We start from the raw sequence: 23,456 nt of genomic DNA, 5'->3' as shown, positions 1-23,456 counted from the left end.
GTTTTGCTATTTGGGTATTTTATAGGACAAAACATTTCAAGACACTAAAACTGCTTAAAAATTGTACGTGTAAATCTGAATTAGTATTTGAATTTGGACTATGACAGCTTATTTGTCTGCTTTACCAGTAGATTAACCCCTTCTGGTCTCCTTAAAAGCAATTTAAAGTGTTTATGTTATTTAAAGTAAAAAAAAATCTAAATTTTTCTGGAGTTACCATATACCGCAAAAGATATTAATTTTCTGCAAAAATTTTAAAGATGCCAATACCCTTTTCGGATTCAAATGATTCAGACAGATTATAGACGTGTAATTAAGCATTTAATATCCATCGTCTTTTCATGTTAGCTCTATCTATTCAATATATCTATCCATTCTTAGAACACAATGAGAAGAAAATATATAAAACAATTATATTTAATTACATTTAAATTGCGATTCATTTAAAAAATCAAACTTTGTGAATAAATGGAATGTTTTTCAGATAAGACCAGATATTAAGAAAAATTTGACATACAATCTCAAGAATAAATCATCTCAAGCAAAAATCATACAATTATACAAAGTACCTCTCATCAAAAATCCTATTAAGGATTTATTGCTGCATCATTGCCAGTTTCATTCGATTCAAACTTGTTGGAAATTTCAATATATATTTCAAATGACTTCAATTCTGACTAACATTGGGTATTAAAATACAGAAAGATTTGATGTAAATAATATATCAACGCTTATATATGTGAAATGGGAAATTCTTTTAATCATATTTTACATTAGAAAATTCAGAAATTGTGTATACCCTGATGGGGCTCACCTAAATAAAATTAAAAACTTACAAAGGGAAAATGGGGAACTGAGTCTGCCTTTTTTTAACGTCCTGAGAGTGATATGTCCACGACGACTTATGCTCATTCAATGAAGTACTGGTATTAATTGCCATAAGCAACAAAAGCACCATATAACAAGTTTCAGCACCCGTCTTGCGATGGTATGTCAAAGAAATAAAGGATTTGCAGTGGTAGGATACATCCGTCGACAGGGTTGACATGTGTCGAATAGACCGTACGCTCTACAATTGTAAGATAAAGAATGTGAAAAATCTGAGAAATAATAAAAACCTAACTTTGTATTGTAACAGTAAGCAAAATCAAGACAGCGTTTCAAGAATTTGAAATAATAATAATAATAATAATAAATACCAAAATTATTAGGGGAAAGTGCCCATGCTTGATACCATGGGAAGCTTTGTAATGACTAAATTTTCTATGTTTCACAATATATATTTGACTCATCGCATGCCTATTTTAAAAACTATGGGAAAGTGGCCAGTTTTTAAAATATATTGCGGAGTCACGTTTATTGAGAAACATAGGAAAAACTTAGTCATTACGAAGCTTCCAATGGTATCAAGCATGGGCACTTTCCCCTATATTGTTTTTCGTAAAATTAGATAGACATTTGGGAAATTAATGAATAATATTAGTAATTTAGGATACATTTAATATTATTATAATGTGTGGTATAAAACAAAATAATGATATATTACATTCTGTTCTTTTAATTTGATTATTAGGGTTTAATACTTCCGTTATTTTCGTAAAAAATAATTGATAAGGTATTTAGAGAATAAATAGTTAGACAAATTCAATATCTTCAAATGTACTAGAGACGTATTTTTACCAAAAAAAAAAATAGTACTCTAACGGAAAACAAAGATTATTGTTCATTTTATTAAAAGTCACTGTGCACAGGAGGCTGTCGATGGTCCGAGTTCCTCATCTCCATCCATTTAGTCTGTAATTACACTTACGCATTCTGAAAATCTTTCTTAAAATGGAAAATTTTTAAGTAAATCTCTAGTATATTTGCATGTGAAACTTATCTAAATTAGTCAACATTTTACACTTTAATGAAAATTTCTCACAAAATGGACAAAATATAATAAGCCACAAGTCTGAAAGAAAAAAACATCCTCCAAAATTTCAGGTTTTGCACTTCTGTTTCATAAAATCATGCAAAGATAATGACATAGGGGAAATGCTTCTAATTTTGTCCAGTTTCTTATTTTGGACACTTTGAGGATAACATTGGACACTAAAAATAAATTGATTAAAATGATGGATTTTTATTCCAATATTTGATGAATAATGAATTCTATCTAAATATTTGTTCTTTTTGGAATATTTTAACACTAAATACGTTAAAATTTGAATATGATTTGAGTTGAAATTGCTTTGTTGAAAATTCAGTCTGAGCAATTGCTTACGAGAAATATGACAGAACTTCGTGGCTTACTTCAGTCTTATTTAGTTTTGGTGAAGTACTAACAAAGTTTGTTCGCTGTTTTTGAGTGATATTATTGAAGATTCATTGAATATTGTGTTGATTCACGTTACTGATGATTTGTACATTTGACCTTAAGTGAGATTTGCCTTGTGAATTATATTTTTCGTGTGAAAAATGGGAAATTTTTTAAGACATTCACCAGTGAGGTGATGATTCTTATTTTGGACAGGTGTTTTTCTCACGAAATTTCGTGAAGTTTTAGCTTTTGTGATGACTAGGTTGGACAAATGCCTGGAGAAACAAAGGAGCATCATCTCTACGAAAGAGATGCAGTGAGAAATGCCTTGAAAGGCTCCCGGAAAGGGCAGGGAATGAGCGAATCCGGACGTACTTGGAGTACCGAAGTCAACTCACTTTAATGAATGATATGGAAAGTTTCTGGGCGTCTTGTGACATTCTACGTTTCCCTTACATGACCAGGAAGAGGACTTGGTAAGATTGGTTCATAAAATGAAGAACAATGGGCATCCTGTTGAGGCGGATTATCTGTCCAAATTTACAGACAAGTTGTAAAAATTATTAACCAAGTTGTCCAAAATAAGAGTCAAATTCACCTCTACATATCAATTCATTTTTAAACGTATTAAAACTAATTTTAGTAAAAATGAGATGATAAATAGCTTGCCAAGTTTCTAAACAATCCTTCTGAAAAGAGCGTAACAAGAAAAGTCAATTAGTATTGAAAATATCGCACTTCAAACTTAGGATATCGATGCTTATATGCAGACTGTCCAAAATTATAAGCACTTCCCCTAAGCATTGTACCGTCAAAAATTGTTCATAAAAATTCATCTTTCGTTTTGGAACTGTGATCTTTTTCCCTGTTGAAATGACTGCACAACAATGTTCTTAAAAAAAAAGCTTTTTTTTCGGGAAAAGAACCGACATGAAAATTTCAACACCTCTTTGAAATAGCTGACATAGAATCCCGAAATCCTGAGATAGGATGCTATTGAAATATTCAGTCTTCATTATCATTCATCGCGTGAATGAGCTTTTCAGGAGCTTTTTCTTCCCGAAACGTTTGAAACTGCTTGAGAACTAACTCCTTAATCCCATACCCTATGGGAATCACCAGGGAATGCTCATGTCAATGTTGGAATGGGAAACACAAAGAAAAAGTTAATAAAATTCCAATTTCCATCAATAACTCCAAGCAGAAAATACATTGTATTAACCTTATGTCTTGTACAAAATGGCAGAATCACGTAATTCGGGAGCATTCGGAAAACGTGGCGAACGTTGAACGTGACATTGGAGTGGAAAAAACAAATTATTCGGATATAAACTCTCATAGCATATTTCACAAAGGATAGAGAAAAGTGGAACTGATGCCTGAGGGCACAAAAAAGAAAGAATGAATGGGATAGTGCTGAAGCTCTAGAATATGTGAAAATTCTATTAAGAGAGATAAGAAACATTTTCCAGACTACCACTTGCAAAATTTATATTTCAAATCCTCCAAAATACTGAGCAGGGAAGCATACTTAATATCGTTAGACAGGTGAAAGAGGAATGTTTTGACCGTTGCAAATATTTAGAAGAATTTAAATAAGATGAAAGGAATACCTACTGACACACTTTCTCTACCATTTGAGATGTGAAATTTGAACATCCTCTTTATAGGAAAAGATAGATTACAGAAAAAATGTCATATTATACTTACATATTATTGGATATATTAAATAAATTTTGCCATTTTAACACAAGTGTCGATAGGGATTCGCTGTCAAAGAGGTTTTCCTTCGACCATAATTACATGAATTCCCAAAGAATATTTTCTTCTTCAGTAGAACATGAAAGCAATATATATTTTATGTCTATCGGGATCGGTATTAATCCACTTACATTGCGCTTTAACATGGGTGGTAAAGCATCACCAGGCTTTACGAAGTGCTCGAACTCGTGACTTAGATGATATACCACAAAAATACTTTCACATCATTTATAGTTCACCGGTTCTTAACCGATTTGAAGCGATTTATAAATCACTCCTGAGAATATTACACAAAATAACAGATAAAAATTAGTTAGATAACGAATAAAACGACAACGGATAAAAATTAGATTGGATTCGGCTCAGGCTTGTTAAGAATTCCAAAACCTTTCTAACGACCCCAAATGCGAAACCATTCGGATGAGAAATACGCTCTCTAGGGCCTTTTTAATCTTCGATCATGAAAAACTGTTATAAGGAATAATTCAACGGGATTTTTGTATAAGGATAAAATATTTGCCTAGGTAATCTCTAAAACTCGTCCAAAAATGAAGCGCACGACGCATTTTCGAGCAATCTCAAAAAACAACACGGTTTTGGAGGATATAGGGGAGTGGTTGAGGAAAACTAAGGGGTATGGTAATGTCTCCTGGATTGACTTATGAGGGGTTCCCTGAAGATCCCAAGTCTATCTCTTACAGTTTGAGCTCTAAGCCTGGTGGACCTTTCTTAATTCGAAAATGTTTCACCCTTAATTGTGCTCAACAATTTTTATTCTGAATTTAGGTTTTGTTTTATAGTACAAGTGAAATGGTGAAGAGACTCAAAATTTATGATAAAAACATTCTGTATAGAACAATGTGATTTGTTTATAGAAAATTTTTATTGAACTCTTAATGAATTATTAATGGCTTCGGCACACCTTTTAGATCTGGAAAATTTTGTTAAATCTAAATTGACATCCTCTTTCATTTTAAACATTTCACATATGCTTATCTCTCTCTTTCGTACTCTTGTTCTTCTTAGAAACATCAAAACAAATAACATTCGATTTACAGTAAATTCTCTCTCAATCGGCTCTTTTTCAAACGGGCGCAAAATGTTGTTGACAATTTTTACGTTTGATTTTAAAGCAAATTTCTTCAAATTCACTGTAGTTCCTCTTGTTTTATCGTGATTCTTTATATTTGAGCGCTTTTTATGGAATTTACAATTATTTTGATGCCCAAAACTCTCGATAATTTGAATGACATTTTGCCCCATATGCACGATTAAGAGAGAGTCTACTGTAATTAAATTTGAATGATAATGGCGCTAGCACACCTTTTCAATTGAGTGAAATTCAATTGATTGAAATTTTACCTCTTACTCTTTCAAACTGAAATCAGATATAGCTGTCTCTTTCTGTCAATTAAAATTAAAATTGAAATTGAAATTTCAAACTGAAATCAGATATAGCTGTCTCTTTCTGTCAAATTAAAATTAAAATTGAAATTGAAATTTCAAACTGAAATCAGATATAGCTGTCTCTTTCTGTCAAATTAAAATTAAAATTGAAATTGAAAATGAAATTGAAATTTCAATTTTCATTTAACAGAAAGAGACAGCTATATATGATTTCAGTTTGAAAGAGTAAGAGGTAAAATTTCAATCGATTGAATTTCACTCAATTGAAAAGGTGTGCCAGCCCCATAAAGTTTTGATAAATAAAAGGCTTAGAATTTTGATTTAATAAAATTCTCCTAATCTAAAAGTTGTGTTGGAGGCATTATGAATCAAATTCCTCGAGAAATATTTTTTAAAGCCAATTTTTGGTAAATAATTTTGATTTTATTAAATATTATTGTAGAGGCGTAATCTTTTAGATCAAGAAAATTTTATGAAATCAAAATTCACCAACTTTTCTTTCTCTTAATTTTATTAATTTTGCATATATCTATCTCACTCTATTTTACTCAAAAATGGGAGTAAACTTTATTTTTGTGTTGATTATATATTTATTTATAGAAAAGGATGTTAATTTTAATTTCATGAACTTTCTCTGATTTAAAGGATGTACCGGAGCCACTATAATGGCTGTTTGCTTCTTCAGATTTATTTTTGCATTTCCAATTAATAAATGTTAATGTTATGCTATTTTCCAGTGATTGCCGGACCACATGAGAAGCGTCTCCTTCATATGCTCCTGGACAATTACAACGTGCTGGAACGACCTGTCGTCAACGAATCAGATCCACTACAGCTGAGTTTTGGCCTGACACTAATGCAAATTATCGATGTGGTAAGTTCATTAGACTGTCACTCAATTATTCTGAAAACACAAGTGGAATTTGGTTAATGTAAATGACGGTGGATGGAATGCGAACACGACGTATAGTAAATTTTTGTCGCTTAAAATGCTTTCTGTGTACTTTTGGGGTTTTGTCACTCACCGAAAATGTTATTATTATATCTTAACATTAGCTCATTAACAGAAATCCCTCTTTTTTGTATACCACACACTCCCACTTTATCCTACCAAGTAAATTTTGTTGGGTTTTTAATTACAAAACACGCTTCATCTCACATACATTTGCTCTCTCCTGGAAAATCCCATTCTGTTTGTGGCATTAGTCTAATTGAATACGCCGCTTTATTGCTAATCCATATCCCCAACTCAATGGAAATCCTCACAGAGGCACCTCCACCAGACATTGTTTTTGTACTACGAGACAGGGATATTTTTTATCGTTGTTAGCTGTAATTCTCTGAGACTCGCAGCTATTGTGAAGCTGGTGGTCAGTCGATCATGCATGATTGGTCTTATGTTCTCAGGGTAGAGATTTTAAAAATGTCCCAAGAAGCAAAATAGCTGCCTTATATATCCAAGTATTAGACAAATCTTTTAGTGCACTTTTAAAAGACTTAAAGTGAAAATTTTCTGTTGAAATTCCTATAGCAGCTCTTAAGATCCTTAAGAGTGCGCCACTTTACTTATAGTAATCTCAGTGATGGAAGCAAGAGCGTTATAAGTTAATAAATAGATTTTTGGTTCTATAGTGCCTTACTTAGGGAATTCTACAAGATTTTTTTAAGAAAAAATTGCTGCTTGGGGTTAGACCCTTATGCATCACGGTCGGGTCTAGGGGAAAGCGTGTTACCTTCTGACAACCTAAGCTTCGGATAACTCATTTATTTCTCTTTAGTCTTGATAAATTGGACCTATGGCTCTTTTCAGGAAATTTTAGGCATTGTACTTGATATTAAAATTTAATATTATAACAAGTCATATTCATTAAAAACATATGAAAAATGAGTTATTCGAAGCTTGAGTCGTCTGAAAATAGCGCGCTTGCCCCTACTCGCCACGCTTTATGCAAAAAGACCACTAGTATATGTATTTGTTTATTCAAATAGCATTTTTTACTAGGTGTCTATGTATTAATGATTAATGAAAGGAATAATTAACTCTTCTAAAATAAATTTATTTAATAAATCCTGTTTGACTAATTGGTTCTAAAAGAGTGATATCTCAAAAATCGGTGGCAGCCAAAATCCCGAAAGCCAAAATCCCGAACGCCAAAATCCCGAACGTCAAAATCCCGAAAGCCAAAATCCCGAATGTTCAAAATCCTGAAAAGGATGAAATTATATGGAGGAAAATATTTAGAATAATTTCCCAAGACACAGAAGATTTCCCTTTGCCTCCAGCAAGCGCGGATGCAATCGCGGAAGTAGCTATGACACTTTTAAGAATTCGGGATTTTGGCTTTCGGGATTTTGACGTTCGGGATTTTGGCGTTCGGGATTTTGACTTTCGGTATTTTGGCCCATTCGGGATGTTGGCTTTCAGGATTTTGGCGTTCGGGATTTTGGCTTTCGGAATTTTGGCTTCCGGGATTTTGACCAGGACCCCTCAAAAATATAGTGTTTTAGAGCATATGATGTTGATTATGATTCTTTGTTATTTGAATTTTTAGTACCGGATTGAATAATTGATTTTCTTACTTTTGTCTGAACCTCGGCTAATAAATAATTATTAGTGAAATGTATTATAATAAAATATGATGGCAATTAATTATTCAATTTTAAACAGCTAAAAACTGATTTTCTAAAACCGAATAAATTTATTGTTTTTAATTATGAAATCAATTATCAAATACAATAATTTTTCAAAATATTTCAGGTTCAAAAAGTATTTATTTCTTAAAATATTTTAATGATAAAATATACCTTAAATTTTCAGAAATATTTAAACACTTCCAAAAGACCTTTACATTCATATGAAATTGATCAGAAATGACGAATAGGCTAACTGTACCAAATTTCGGTATTGTTGTATACAAGGGCCAAAATTTTGAGTTGGAAATGTAATATTTTTAATGCAAATTGATTTTTTTTTTACTTCTTTTTAAGTAGTGTTTCTTGAAAACTAGTAGATAGTTTGTCGTCTTTGTTTTCTTTAAAATCATTTATTTACTTACTTACTTAGGTGGTGCTACGTCCCATTGAGGGACAAGGTCTCTTGCACCACCACCCGCCATACTCCGCGATTCAAAGCGATAACCCTCCAGCGCCTCAGCACATTCAATCGTTTAAGGACCTCACTACTTCTTATCATCTCCTTCGGAGGCCTACTCTAAAACGAACTCCTTCCGGCTTCGCATTCACCTTGATTCTCATAATTCCTTGCCCTTCCGGAATTCTTCCAAAATCTTTTTAATATCATCTCTTTCGTCGAAGCGATATTTCCTGTTTCTTTTTCTTAATTGTATAATCTCTGGTGAATGCAAAAACTAAAAATTCATGGAAATTTGTGGAACAAAAGAAGTTTCCGAAATTGCAAGCTCAGCGAAATTTGGTACACTTACCCTATGGCTCGTGCAAAACATCGTTTCCGTATTATTCCAGATACTTTTATTTTCTATCACTTCTGGCAGATTGACAATAACATAAGTAGCGATCTGTCTAAATTATTTTGTATGGATATGATTCAGTCTGAGCACTCAATGAGGCCATTTACACCGCCGCATTGGATTGAGATTAAATTGTCCCAAAATCGGTTTTTGGGACAACTCAGTAAGAATCTAATACGATAGTCTAAATGACCTCAATGAAATCGTTTAGATTGCTGCCTTAGATTAAGACTTAATTATCCGAAATCCGATTTTGGAACAGTTCAATCCCTATCTAATGCGGCGGTGTAAATAGCCTCAATGGGTCATCTGGTTGAGTACTCGCTCTATGATGCAAGTGAAAATTGCTTACCTTCTAATTTTGTTTAATTTTGCCTTAATATTTCGGTATTGGTGCCAATCGAAAGGATTATTTTGAAAATTTTGCCATACTGAAAAATCCATCAAGTTGTCTTCAAAAACTTGCTTCCATGTTATTTGAGTTGGCTTGCATACCGGATTTTCAATAAATACTCTCAACTTCCATGAGATGAAACAATTTTATCACAGCTTTTTTTTGGTTGGATTTTCTTCCTCGAGAGAATATCCTCAGTTTTTTTTTTGCCCTGGCATCACCCTCGACGGTGATAAAAAGGTGCTGCACACGTACAATGAAAATGCCTGAGAGTGGAATATGGCACTCAAAGTTTTCAACAGCTCACTGAAATGTAACGTGTCAGTTTGAGGGACTTTATAAGAGACTTTAACTCTAATCACTGTCGGCGTGCTTGACAATCATTGTTAGCTCACCGGTCCAATTGAGACAGTCCAAATCAATTTGCCGCGAAGTTGACTAAGAACAAGATGGATTTATCACACGGTAAATCCACTTTGGAAAAGGGATTTTGACTGTTATTGACTTTGAAGACAGTTTGGAAGTATTTACCCCTGAAAGTTTGTCTTCTCAAATATTTGCCACTCGGAATCCAATCTGTTGTTGACGTTTGTACATTGGCCACGTTCAAGTTTACTGTCGCATCGTGTTGTCCAATTGAAATATGCTCTAAGGAGCATTAAACTACAACATGCAATTAGTACGATAAATACTGTGTTGTGTTTTTTCGTACTAATGAACTTTTTGTAGAAGCGAATTGAAGAAAGAAAAACATTGTAAAAAGGATTATAAAGTTCGTGGCAAGGGATCTTTCTGTGGAACAGGAATCTTTAATGTACTGGGCGGTACAAAATACAGGACTGTTTCCAACTCTATTGTCCTCGTACATTTCTTGCAGACCTCTTTTTTTAGCAACTTGCGAGTAAAGCATATTAGTAATTCTGAATCTCAATTTTACGAAAACTTATTTATATATTCACAAATTTTCCAAAGTTCTTATATTATTCTTCCTGATGCAAATTTCAACTAAGCTCAAGACTGCCTCCTTTATCTACAAATTCCTACAAATCTGCAAATTCTTCCACTATAGAGGTTTACAAATGAGGAAATCAATTGCAGGGAAAGCCAGTGAATATGTCAGTGTCTCGGAAGTAAATGAATGTTGTGATCCATAGAAGCCAGGCTGTGCTGTTTAATTTTCCGCTGATTTATTATTCCTCTTCATGGATGAGAAGGCCAACTTTTATCACAGATTATAAGAACTGCCATATAGTTTTTGGGCGAACACCATCCTCTTATGGTTGAATAAGGGAAAAAACCATATAATCGGAGATCCTAGAGGAATATTAATGAAGAGGCATTCGAGGGTTGTCTTTTTGCTGAGACTCTCACGCTCGGTATGTCTATTTTCCGAGCTTAAAGTGCTAACAGATGAAAGTGGAAGTCGTAAAAAAGGATATAGAAAATTATTCACATTATTATACATATATGTAGGGGAAAGTGACCATGCTTGATACGATCCAAGCTTGATAATAACTATTTCTTTCCTATGTTAATCAATAGTTATGACTCATCGCAATATATTTCAATAGCTGGTGCTAAGCCTCACATTTCCTAAAAAAATTAGGATCCTAGCTCTTTTTTCCTAGTTTCAGGAAGCAAAAATCAAAAATAGGCCCAAAACTGTAATTTCGATACATGATATTTCATAAGTATTTCTTAATTAATGTCGCTGTTGACGAAAACTACTATCATAGGCACATAGAGGGGTCATCAGTACTAATATTTATGTAAAAATATTTGTACTTGGTGGACACTGTTTTTGTGGGTGGTAACAAATTCATAAATTCTACTTGTGTCCATCCTATATTTTAAGAAGGGTCCATGAATGATAATTTTAATGTGGCAACTATATAATTAGATGTGATTCTTTCATAATTACACGTATTGCAATCCGCCAATTTTACCGACAATTGACATAATCTTCAACCCTGTTGCCTGAATTTTAAGGTTGCAGAATGACATTTTCATGGACTCAAAGTGAAAAAATGGTTTTCGCTAGCGCCCTAATGTCATAAAAACATGGCTTAAAAAAATTACATAAAAGTGATTTTAAAACTAATAACCAGTCGTACAAACGATTTAAGCAGATAGATTAGAGTTCCGTCTAAATATTGATGTGCAATTTTTTGTATCCGGTGAATTTTTTGCAGTGAAAATGGGCCTCCGAATTGTCGAATCAATTATTATACAGGAAGGCTCCGGACCCAACTTGTGTAAAAATCGCCACTGAATTTCCATTTTCTTCTTGAGGAAAATCTAAGGATTTCCAGGAACTATTTGAGGTTGGATTATGAACCTAATAAGTTAGACATTTTTTTGTCATAGTGGAAGAATCGTTTCAGTTTGTGTGTTAATCAGAAAATAATCACAAACCTTGGACATCATTTTACAGTATCAAGCATGGTCACTTTCCCCTATACATGTATAAAATATATATAATTCAATTTAACAAATTTGGATAACGTAAAACATTTTTCGTGCATGTGGAATTTGTCTTCGCATTTTGCCCTACGAAATTACTCTATTTTAAGTGATTTACAACCCAACTTTAAAAGCTTAATAACCACTGTTTATTTGCCTTTTACTATTTTCAATAAAAAATCCTGGTATATTAAAACGGAAAATGAACTTCTGGAGATATTGTATTTTTGTATTGCGGGTCGTCGAAGGCCGAAAGCTGCTATCTTTTACCGTTCAAGCTCCAGGACAGTAACGAGTTGGAAAAACGTGGTTTCTAGATAAATGCAGCTTTGTCCTTGAATTCGAGCAGTAAAATGCAAACCAGTGATAAGTCCAGATAAGCTTATGGTAGCTGAGATTCTTTACAGGTGACCTCGAAATGCGTGCAACTCAGACTGCGTGAAAATTCGATTGTGAGTTGAATTTTGAGGGTAAAGAATCGCGTCGAGTAAACTGTACTCGGCGGTCGAAATGGATAAAATTGATTCGACGGGATTCTCTATCCCCAAAATTCAACTCATAATCGAATTTCTAAACAGTTCTAAACAGATATAAAGTTGAGGCCTCATAGTTATCTCATAGTTTTCGAGACAATCGATTTTAAAGATTTTCAGACACTTTTATGAATTTCTCATTAATTTTCTTAATTTTCAAGTGAAGTTTTGCACATATCAAGCTTGAAAGAGGCTCTCAATGGACGTAAAGTTTGAGGCCTCTACCTCTCATAGTTTCCGAGATAATCGACTTTAAAGATTTTCAGACACTTTCATGCATTTCTCATCCAATTTTCCTCATGAATAACAGTAATATGCTTCATACACTTTAAGAATTATTAAACGAAATTAAACGAATTTCTCTCTAATTCGGGTGACATTTTGGTCCCAAAAGTCCGAATTTGAGAGAGTCTATTGTACTACATCCTAGTTTATCTGATTTAATTTTTTTTTTGAGAAAATGTGTGACTTAAAAAAAGTGAAGAAAAATATGAAGTGAAAAATACGAAATCTAAAATAAAAAAATCTAAATATAAAAGAATTTGCATCATTTGTAATACAATAATAGGTGATGTAAACGACCGTAATTTCCATCAATTTTGGGGTATACCGCAAAATATTGTGGGAGACTTACTCGTATATTGATATAATTTACACAATCTGATCTTTTTTGTAAAGGGCTCAGATAAAGACAATCCTTGGAAAATTAAGGACCACTTCCCCAAAAATTGAGCAGACTTTACGATGCTTCCTTGTAAAGCTTATCTGAAACTGAATCGGTGAAAAATCCAAATAAACGCTAATGGATTTATTTTATACATGCTTGTGTTGGAAAATCTCTTTTTTACAGCCCTGGCAATAATTCTCAAATATACTACCCTACTTTGAGCTATATGAGAGAGCAAATTGGGTCTGAATTAGAGCTTGTAGAGAGAGAAATAAATCCAGTGATAACATACCAAATGGGAAAATCAATGACAACTTTTCCAAACTATTTGAGCATCAAACTCTGTTTGCCAATATCCACTGATAATGGGTGTGCAATTCATCATCAAAAGTACCTCACCATGTCAAATACACAGTCACAGGGTATTTTTGTAGAAAATATTATAAATTTTTCTGATGGTTGGGATGTGCTCTGCTGAGCAAGGTGGAAGAGAAAAATGGGTGTTTTTAAAAGTTGTCGTGAAAAGTTTCCTGACACAGGTGGCAGTTTTTCCTTCGTCATTTTGTGCGTAAAAATGCCCATAAAATAGCATCGCTATCGCTTTTCATACATCTCTTTTGCCACCCATATATGTGGATGGCATATATGTAAAAGACATCAATGCATAAGGACAAAATCGATATTTTACTTATTCTATGAATGACTGTAAAGTATTACCACTAGTTTTTCATCACGCAAAAAGATACTCTTTTTGTAGCCATATGTAGCCAATCTTGAAGGTGTTGTGTTTTAACCCTCAGAAAAAAAGGGAAAATATCTCTTGGGAATAAATTCAACCTTCCAAATATACCTCAATATCCCCTTCATGTTGGACCCAAAGAAATACCGAAGACCTGCCTAAAGCCAGAAAAAAAGCATAGTAAAATTTATCCTCTGTGAGCTTTTTTCTTGGTTTCCACCTCATCTTTAAGAACGCTCGACTTGAGACGCCTCTCGATTTTGGGCAAAGAAAACTTTTGTCCATATTTTCACTCAATGAATTAACTCCAGAAATTTACCATCTCATTCACCGTTTTCTTCTTTCTCTTGCTTTCAGGATGAAAAGAATCAACTTCTTATTACCAATATATGGCTGAAACTGGTAAGTTTCCCAATAAATTAAATATGAATACAGAAAAAAAACAATTTCTTGCCAGACTTCTTCAGAACTTTGCCAAAACTAAAGACTTTTAACTGATTTTCTCAATTCCTGTTTCATTCATTGCTTGTGATTTTAACCACTAAGTCCCCTCAATGCATAACACAAGATTACTCTCTTCTTATGCATTCCAAGTTCATTTTCTAGTCAAACTTTCGCTACATGCAAATCCACAAGTTGATTAACAATATTTACATTTGATGTATGTTAGACCATCTGTTTGAATTTAATCTTAAACTTATGTTGACACAAAATAGGGCTAAATGAGGCTTTTTCGATTATATTTTCAATTAGAAATTTTTAATTATTCAATAAAATCATTTACCGTGCAAACAGACGAAATTCCCACGAGCAAGTGGTAAATTTGCTATACTAGCGCCCTCTGCAAAAGTGCAAGAAGTGTTGAATTTTGTGAAATGGTTTTGCATCTCTAAACCAGAGATGTGCAAGAACCGTTTGAAACCGAACAAACGTCAAATGAAACGTATACGTCAATGGTCAAAATGCTACCTGAACAAACTTATTTTGACGTTTATTCGGTGTTAAACGGTTAGTGCACACCCCTGCTCTAAACCATCGAAGATCACTGAATTATTCATCTAGGATGTCTTTTGCAGTGTGTATATCCTAGCTTACCATACTTTGAGACAAAATAATCCGCAAGATTGTCAGAAAATACGATCGGTATTGAAAATATCTCGTCAAAAACAAGAAACATCCAAAATTGCAGTACAGAAGTTGTAATTGAGACTAGTATCACAATTAATTTATATAAAGAATCAAAAGATACGCCAATTTATATTTTTCTGCTTCATATATCAATTTCTACCTTTATACATATGATTCCTGTATAATATTGCGAAATTCTATTAAAAAAATTATTTCATGCACTCCCTGAACTTATTTTGACGTATTCTTCTAATATTTAATTAATATTGAGATAAAATATTGAATATCTAACAAAAATAATTTTAAAAAATAACTTTTATATCTCAATTTGTTCAACTTCATTGAAATTCAACTACAATAATGCCCTTCGGGACAAAAAGCTATCTCCCTAGATACCCCTTTTTGTTTCCGGAAAATTCCGAAAATTTTGTTTGGAGTGTTTTTGAGCAAGTAATATATGAAAAAAAAAACTTGTAAAATCTACTATATAGTGATTGAAAAATTGATTTTAAAAGAAAATTTGAAAACGAATAAAGATATTATAATAAATTTTGAAAAGTGTGGAAACATTTTCAGGGTTTCTGGATTGAATAAAATATTCATCATAACGTTCCAGAGGAGGTTTAAATGATTGAAAAACAAGATTCAAAACATTTTTTTCAATAATTCCCATTAATTAAAAAAAAACTGTAAAGAATATAATAATTTAAATTAAGAAATACAAAGAATATAAGATCTGTCGAAGTTTAGTGGTTAGAAGCATAGCCAGAACCATATAAACTATTTTTTAACTATATTATTTTAAAGACTTTGTTACAAAATAAAAATTGAGTATAAAAGACAACACGTAAGTCGTGAAATGAAATATTTGAAGCAGAAAATTTTAAATGCGAATGAGTTTCATATCAACTTATTTAACCTCCATATTTTAAAAGACTCTTATTATTTGAAACAAAAATATAAACTGCAATTAATCAATAGGTCCTATCAGCAAAGATATCCAAGACCAGTCATTGCTTTATCCATTTTAATTGCAGGTCTTTGACGAGATATCGCTATAACAACGTTTGCAATAATTTACCTAGATATTTTAAAACATTTTCCATGAAATTCAATAGATAATATTAATAATAGGGTAAGTGTGCCAAATTCCGGCCAGCTTGTAATTTCGGCCACATTTTTTGCTCCTCGAATTTCAATGAATTTTTAGTTTTTCCGTACTCTTAGAAATAATACAATGCAAAAAAATAACAAAAAATTTCGATTAGACGAACAAGATGATTTGAAAAAACAATCAAAGAAGAATTCCGGAAGGGCAAGGAACTATGAAAATGAAAGTGGCCGAAATAAGCCACCAATGATATGTCAACATTTTTATTCATTTTAGAATGTATTAAGAATTAATTTAGAGAACACAAAAACGATAAACTGTCTACAAGGTTCCAAGGAACACTCCTTACAAAAAAGTAACAAATAAATTCAATTTGTATAAAAAATATTACATTTGAAACTTGAGACTTTGGCGCTTACATGCAACTATGCCGAAATTTGGCACACTTACCCTATCCTTGTGTAATAATAAAGCCACTTTAATAAAATAAAGTACGTGAAATATCTTCTAAATACACATTCCGTTATATTCAGAAAAAAACACAATTTGAATTTAAAATCTTCGGAACATTTTTGTGTTGCGCTTGAAGTCCACCAGAGGCTCATACAACAGATGGTAAAAAATTGACAGTTCAATATGGGAATTTTCATCCGGAATTCCCATCCGGAATAAAATATTTCGTGGGAATTCCGTCTGTGTGCACGCTTAAAGTCATATAAAAATTCACATCGTAGATGCGGGTGACTTTGTCATCCGTGGGTGATTTTGCCCCCCCCCCCCCTCCTCCTTGTAAGCTTTTCTTTAATTCTAGAACTTAAGTATGATCTTTACCGATCCGATCTATCATGTCTAATCGGTGAGGATCACTCTTAAACAAGAAACGAAAAAAAACGTTTACGAACAATAGGAGGGCTCACCCACGGAGGACAAAGTTATCCTTATCTACGGTGAACTTCATAAGAATTTCATGCTAAATATCTAATAAAAAAACTTTTTTTATTATACGAAACATATTTCGAGATTCTGAACAAAATATTCGTGTGCGGAGATATGAATAAAGTCGCTAAATTTTAGCGAATCCGATGCAAATCCCATGTAGTGATGGAAACTGGGGCAATAGTAAACACGGGTTTGTTGTAAACACTAATTTTTATATTTACACCATTATTGATTGGTCTTTTGTCGACTATTTATTCAGTAAACAAGGATCTTATATAGATCCTACATAGATCCCTATACTATCTATAAATTCTTACAGGTCTGGTCCTCTTAAATCCGATATCTAATTAAAATCATCGCAGTTTACAACCACCCCGTGTTTACTAGTGCCCCAGTTTCCCCTACATACACAGAAAAAAAAAATGTCGTAAAATACTTTGTAAATGTTTGTGAATTACTGGAAACTTACGAAATGCTAGTAAAGTGCATAACCTCAAAAAGTTCGTAAAAGTTTGTACTTTTTTACAAATTTTGTTCGCAACATGATCACTTGACGAGCTTTTTTGCTCTTTCACAAATATTTGTTCGCATCTTTTTGTTTATCTGAGAGAAATTTACGAACACATAACAAAATTTTACGAACATTTTTAGTCTGTTTACGAACATTTACTAACAAATGTTTGAAAAAGTACAAAAAATGCACGTCAACTGATCATAATACCAACAACATTTGTGAGAAAAATACAAACTTTTTCGAAATTATTTGTAGGTTATACGATTATACTTTTTATACGGGTTATGCGGTTATATGTCCCCGGTAGGAATTCACAAACATTCACGAACAATTTAACAAAATATTTTTTCTATGTAGGGGGAAGTGGGGCACCTTTGAAATTAAGATTTTTCACCTATGTTTAAGTGGAACTGAGCCATATCATAATGTAATTTAGCTTCTCAATCTGTTTGTGCAGCTGAATTATATCACAATAAGGATGAATTTTATTTAGAAATAGTTGAAAAAGTCCAATTTCAAGGGTGCCCCATTTTCAAAAGGACCCCACTTCCCCCTACATATTAATATTAATGTAAATAATTGTTTAAGACCCCTGTCGACAGATACAATCGTACAGTATCCGAAAAGCCACACTTGCCTCTATAAATTCTTTTATGGAAATGAAAACAACCAGTTTAATATTTTCCTCAAAAAATAGTTATTCAACAATGCAAAAGGACTCTGGTTTTATTAGACTTCACAAGAAATGCTAACAGGAATAATTTAAACAATTTATCACAAGTGGGTTACGTATAACGAAAGAATGAAAATGTATTTTTCATAAAACCGATATGATAAAATTTTTGCTGAAGTTTTATTTATGCATCTTGGAATGCAAAAGAAAATACTTACAAAATTGATATGAATTTCTTGAATTATTCACAAAACTATATTTGTAAGGACTCGTTACAAGTTTTACATCCAACTTGCATGTGGAAGAACTTTGAAATGAATATTTTACTTTATTTAATTGCAGTGGATTCTAAAAAGACTTTATTAAAATGTTCATAATTCCTTATTAATTACTGATAAATTTCATTAAAACTAAGGCAAAACAAAATAATTATACGCCAAGAATTTTATTAAATTTATCCAGGAAAGTTATACATGGAAACTTTGTATGTAGTTTCCACAAAGTGAATTAACATGTATCAACAAAGGCTAAATTTAAAAGAAACTTTAAGCTGTGGTAAACATAATAATTCTGACACTGATTTACTGCATATGCTGCCGAGTGATAATGAAATGGAAAATGAATGAATTTGTCAGATGATGCATGAAAATTGTTTGTATAATATTTTTTTATGTGATTCCATTTTATATGGCTTCGTGTGTTTATCAAATAGAATTATGTTTTTGACAAATTGTTTTTTGTATTATTAAATCACTCACCAACTGCACTCTGTTGAAGTTTTTATATGCAATATCTCTCTCACCTGGGCATTATACGCGGGGGGGTTGGCAAACAAATAAAAAAAAGACACATTGGCAATAAATGTATTTTCAGGAATGGAATGATATGAATTTGCGCTGGAATTCTTCAGAATATGGTGGAGTGCGAGATTTACGAATTCCACCACATCGTCTGTGGAAGCCAGATGTATTAATGTATAACAGGTAAATTTGTACACAGAATCATACAACATCCTTCTAATTTTCCACCCATATCATTTTGGCATTAGACGTGTGAGCTTGTCAAAAATCTAGCGGCTACAGGCTGTGTCCTTGATTGTACTGACACATTGCGACTTTATGTGCAACTAAGGCGGAGTGCACACTGATTCAAATTGCATCAAAATACCAAATTTTAAGTTGATCATTTGAAAACAAACATATTTTTTAAGATGTTCTAAAAAAAACTATTCTTATAAATTTTCTGCTGAATTTCACACAGATTGCAAGGACCTTTAAAAATTAAAGTGAACAATACTTAAAAATTATAGGCTCAAGTGTGGATTGCTTGGAAAGGCTATATCATTATTCTCTTTCCTTTTTACTATTTTATTACTCTATTTTGAATTCAAAAATCTTAAAGAGACCTTATGAAGGCTAGAGAGATATGGGAGGAGCTAATACGTAAAGTAGGCGTGCGTTACTTTTAAGTAAGAGTGACTTAATCAAGGATATCCTTACTCAACAATTTTTGAAAATTGTACTGAACGTCGAACAAATAAATCTTATTATGAAAGAATCACATCAAAGTCGATAAAAATTGAAGTTTTAGATAACGGAAAGCCAAAAGTTATGGCGCTGGCACACCTTTTCAATTGAGTGAAATTCAATCGATTGAAAATTTACCTCTTACTCTTTCACACTGAGATCAGATAAAGCTGTTTCTTTCTGTCAAATGAAATTTAAAATTGAAATTGAAAATGAAATTGAAATTTCAATTTTCATTTGACAGAAAGAGACAAACGTATCTTATTTCAGTTTGAAAGAGTAAGAGGTAAAATTTCAATCGATTGAATTTCACTAAATTGAAAAGGTGTGCCAGCGCCATTATTTTTGAAATCAGAGTAGGCGTGGCCAAAATTAAGATTAAGATTATTATGTGCGTTTTTATTAACCTTTGCTTACTTTTCTCTGCTTTTTTTACTGCTTCGTTTTTACTTACTGTTCCTTACCACTTTGAATTATCGTAATATGTGAAAGTGATTGAACAGACTTCTGTTCGCTTGGTACGTAATCCCAAGAAATTTTGTGTTTGTGCACATAGAGCGACAATCAGAACAAGTGATTCCCAACCCACAAATTTAACCCAAATAGAGAAAGGAAAAATTTTGGCAAAAAACAAACGAGCAGTAAAAAATTAAAAATTAGCAGTAAAATATCTAAATATGGTCAGTAAAAAACTTAAATCTTTACGAAAATGTGTCTAATTTATTTATTTAACATTTGAAATTGTTGCAGATAGAATGAAAAGCCCTTTATTTTCCCTTTGCCGAAATTTGGATGATAATATCACTGTTTCAATTTTCTTTGTTATCGCTCAATTTTGACTCTTTACTGCTCATTTATTCAATGCCAAAGATTGTATGCCTCCACCCAGGCTTGAAATGGGGCCTTTCGCTGTCTAGGTGAATGCTCTTCCAACTGAACTATGGGGACACTGGCTCTGATTGTCTTTGCCACTGATCTCAACCAATTGCCATGTGCACTTCAACTCGTTTTCGATTAACCACGAGCCTGGAGGAACGGTATCATACGTACAATTGAACTAGCAGCCCATGTTTTCCATGGAGAATTAATTTTTTATGAAAGTGATTGAATAGACTTCTGTTCGCTTGATTCGTATGATCACAGCTGGAGTTTCTCCTAGAGAAAAGACATTCGAAGATCGGTTTCGAGAGCCATAGAGAAAACATTTTGACTTGTTGTTTCGTTCGTGTAGCGGCTCAAGTGCTCAAGAGCTCAAGTGTCTGCTATTCAAATTGCGAAATGTCTGGATTTTCACTTTGTTTCGAAAAAAAAAAAACGAAAAAGGCTCAAAGTATTCTTTTTCTATTACTAAATCTCTTTATAATGACTGAATAACTCAAATGATAACATGTTATTGTGATATATCATAACCTTACTCGATTTTTCTTCAGAATGTAAATTCTAAATTTTGTTTGAATTTATCGACCACCACCGACATTTTTTTCTACAAATAAGGAGCTATTTACCATTTAGCCGAAACACATTAATAGAAATAAACTCCGGCCGTTAGTAAATCGTGTAAAATAGATGCGCTGGCTCTCCGATAGACGTGGCTTCTGATCAACCATTTCATATCCAAGTTTCAACTTGGATCAATAACGGCGCCTGAAATGAAATGTAAGAATACGAGTTCCTAAACGAACAGAAAGGTATTTTCAGTTCAATCGGTAAAATCTTATAGGTAATTAACTTTTCGACAATTTTTCGAAGGACACTTTCATGTATCTTAAGGGATCTTGTCTTATTAAAAAATGCTAGGGCAATATTGACAGGCATGGGGAATTTGTAGTGTATTGATTAGCTCCCGTGAAAGAAAGAAATTCTGTTTTCAAACGCTTCAAACATTTTATATTTTTCCCATATTACCTTAATGAATCTGACTTTTGTGTCAATATATTTTAATGAGTCTCAGTCGAAATTTCGAAAGTCAGAATCCCGATATGGCTTCTAGGATTTTGACTTTCGGGATTCTGGTTTTCGGAATCCTTGCTTTCGGAATTTTGACCCATTCGGAATTTTGGCTTTTCGGGCTATTGATCCATTCCGGATTTTGACCAATTCAGGATTTCAATCCATTCGGGATTTTAGCGTTTGGGATTTTGACTGTTTCTTGATTTTGGCTTTTGCGAATTTTGACTTTCGGGATTTTGACATTTTCTATTTTGGCTCTCGGGATTTTGGCCGGCACCGATTTTAATATCTAGTTTCAAATTGGTCAAAATTTGAAAAATTGGAAAAGTAATAAAAAATGTTTGGATCCAGGTTGATATATTCTTTGCAAAAATGTTTTTTGCCTCTCACAGTTAAATTTTACGGACTAAAGTTGCTTTTTTTAATCGGCCAGGGAGAAAAAAAGCACGATTTTAACGATTTGTGGACGAACAAACGGACAAAATCGAAACGGATGGTATCGGACGATATCACAAAATTGAATGATTGCAATTTCCGTTGCTATGGAAGACGAGCTAGAATTAAACGGAAAATAAAAATTTATAGAAAAAATATTGCATTTCCAAGTAATCCACACAAGTGCCGAATTTTGTGTCTGACTTTTATTTTAAATATTAAATAAAATTAAAAGAAAATATTTTCAAATTCCGAGACAGTGAAGCCCAACGCACAGTTAATTTTGTTTTGTAAGCATATGTTTGACAGTTCAATGGGATTAGTTAAATCATTCTCATACGATCAGTCAAAAATGTGTTTACCAAATGAAAATAATTGTGTGTACTGCATTAAGCACATATAAAACTTTCCAGTTAAATTTTCCTCTTTTCTTTGTCAAAATAAATTCTCAGCCGAATAATTTATTGCATATAGCTGCCGCCTGGTGAGGCTGCTCGGCTCAAAGGTCTATTTGGAATATTAAAGACATAAATTTGCCACCTTCATGCTTGAGACGCATGGATCTGATTTAATTTGAGAACAATAAATATTTGGTTAGTGTAATAGAACAAATAAGTTTTGGAACATTGTGGGGGAGGTTGGAAAGTATTGTTGACGTCTGTGTGACTCCCACATAAGATTACACCTGTTTACATTGTCGCCAATTGAATTGCAGTGCTGACGAGGGCTTCGATGGCACATACCCAACGAATGTGGTGGTCAGGAACAATGGGTCATGCCTGTATGTGCCACCTGGAATTTTCAAGTCCACGTGCAAAATTGATATCACTTGGTTTCCCTTTGATGATCAACGGTGTGAGATGAAATTCGGCTCATGGACCTACGATGGTTTTCAGGTAATTAAAACTTAATGATTAAAATGTCCACATTCTTGGGCAACCCAAAAGCTGGATTGGGGGTACTGAGGCTAAAATACACACTATTAGAAACTCATAATTCTTCCCCATGTTATAACCCCAACCCTCCAACCCAAACAATAGTGCCTTACATTGGCAAAATTTTATTAAATAACACCAACTTCAGCACCAAGAACCCTCTTCCAACCAAAAGATTTCCGCACAATGTGGAAGTTTATTTGTTATGCTAGTACATGAAGTTGAGAGTTTGAAATTTTCCCGCATACAAAAGAGGCTCAAGAAGGGGTATGGGATAAGATGAATATTTTGGGAAGCCTTAGCAAAATGGTCTTGAACAAATATCGTAAAATAAAATACAATGATTTCCCTATCCCTCATGCAAATCAATAATAGTCATGTCAGCATAACATTTCACTCATATCATGTATGTTCATTTTCATTCCGTAGAAATTCACAACCTGCACCCATACCAATATTTATAGAGAGGCTTCACTCAAGTAATTAATTAT

The 23,456-nt window shown here is 33.0% G+C and overlaps 1 protein-coding gene across 8 annotated transcripts in view; it reads left to right on the top strand.

Moving 5' to 3' along the window:
• Positions 1–23,456, top strand: part of LOC129808097 (neuronal acetylcholine receptor subunit alpha-7) — a 110,242-nt gene that overhangs the window by 32,950 nt on the left and 53,836 nt on the right. For all 8 annotated transcript variants that reach the window (XM_055857806.1, XM_055857801.1, XM_055857803.1 and 5 more), the window contains 4 exons: positions 6,208–6,344; positions 14,112–14,156; positions 18,993–19,102; positions 22,746–22,926. In XM_055857806.1, the coding sequence (XP_055713781.1) occupies positions 6,208–6,344; positions 14,112–14,156; positions 18,993–19,102; positions 22,746–22,926 (473 nt within the window). The remainder of the gene's footprint in view (positions 1–6,207; positions 6,345–14,111; positions 14,157–18,992; positions 19,103–22,745; positions 22,927–23,456) is intronic.

This window comes from Phlebotomus papatasi, chromosome 3, assembly GCF_024763615.1.
Source record: "Phlebotomus papatasi isolate M1 chromosome 3, Ppap_2.1, whole genome shotgun sequence".
Lineage (NCBI taxonomy): Eukaryota > Metazoa > Arthropoda > Insecta > Diptera > Psychodidae > Phlebotomus > Phlebotomus papatasi.
This window is presented reverse-complemented; position numbering and strand designations above follow the sequence as displayed.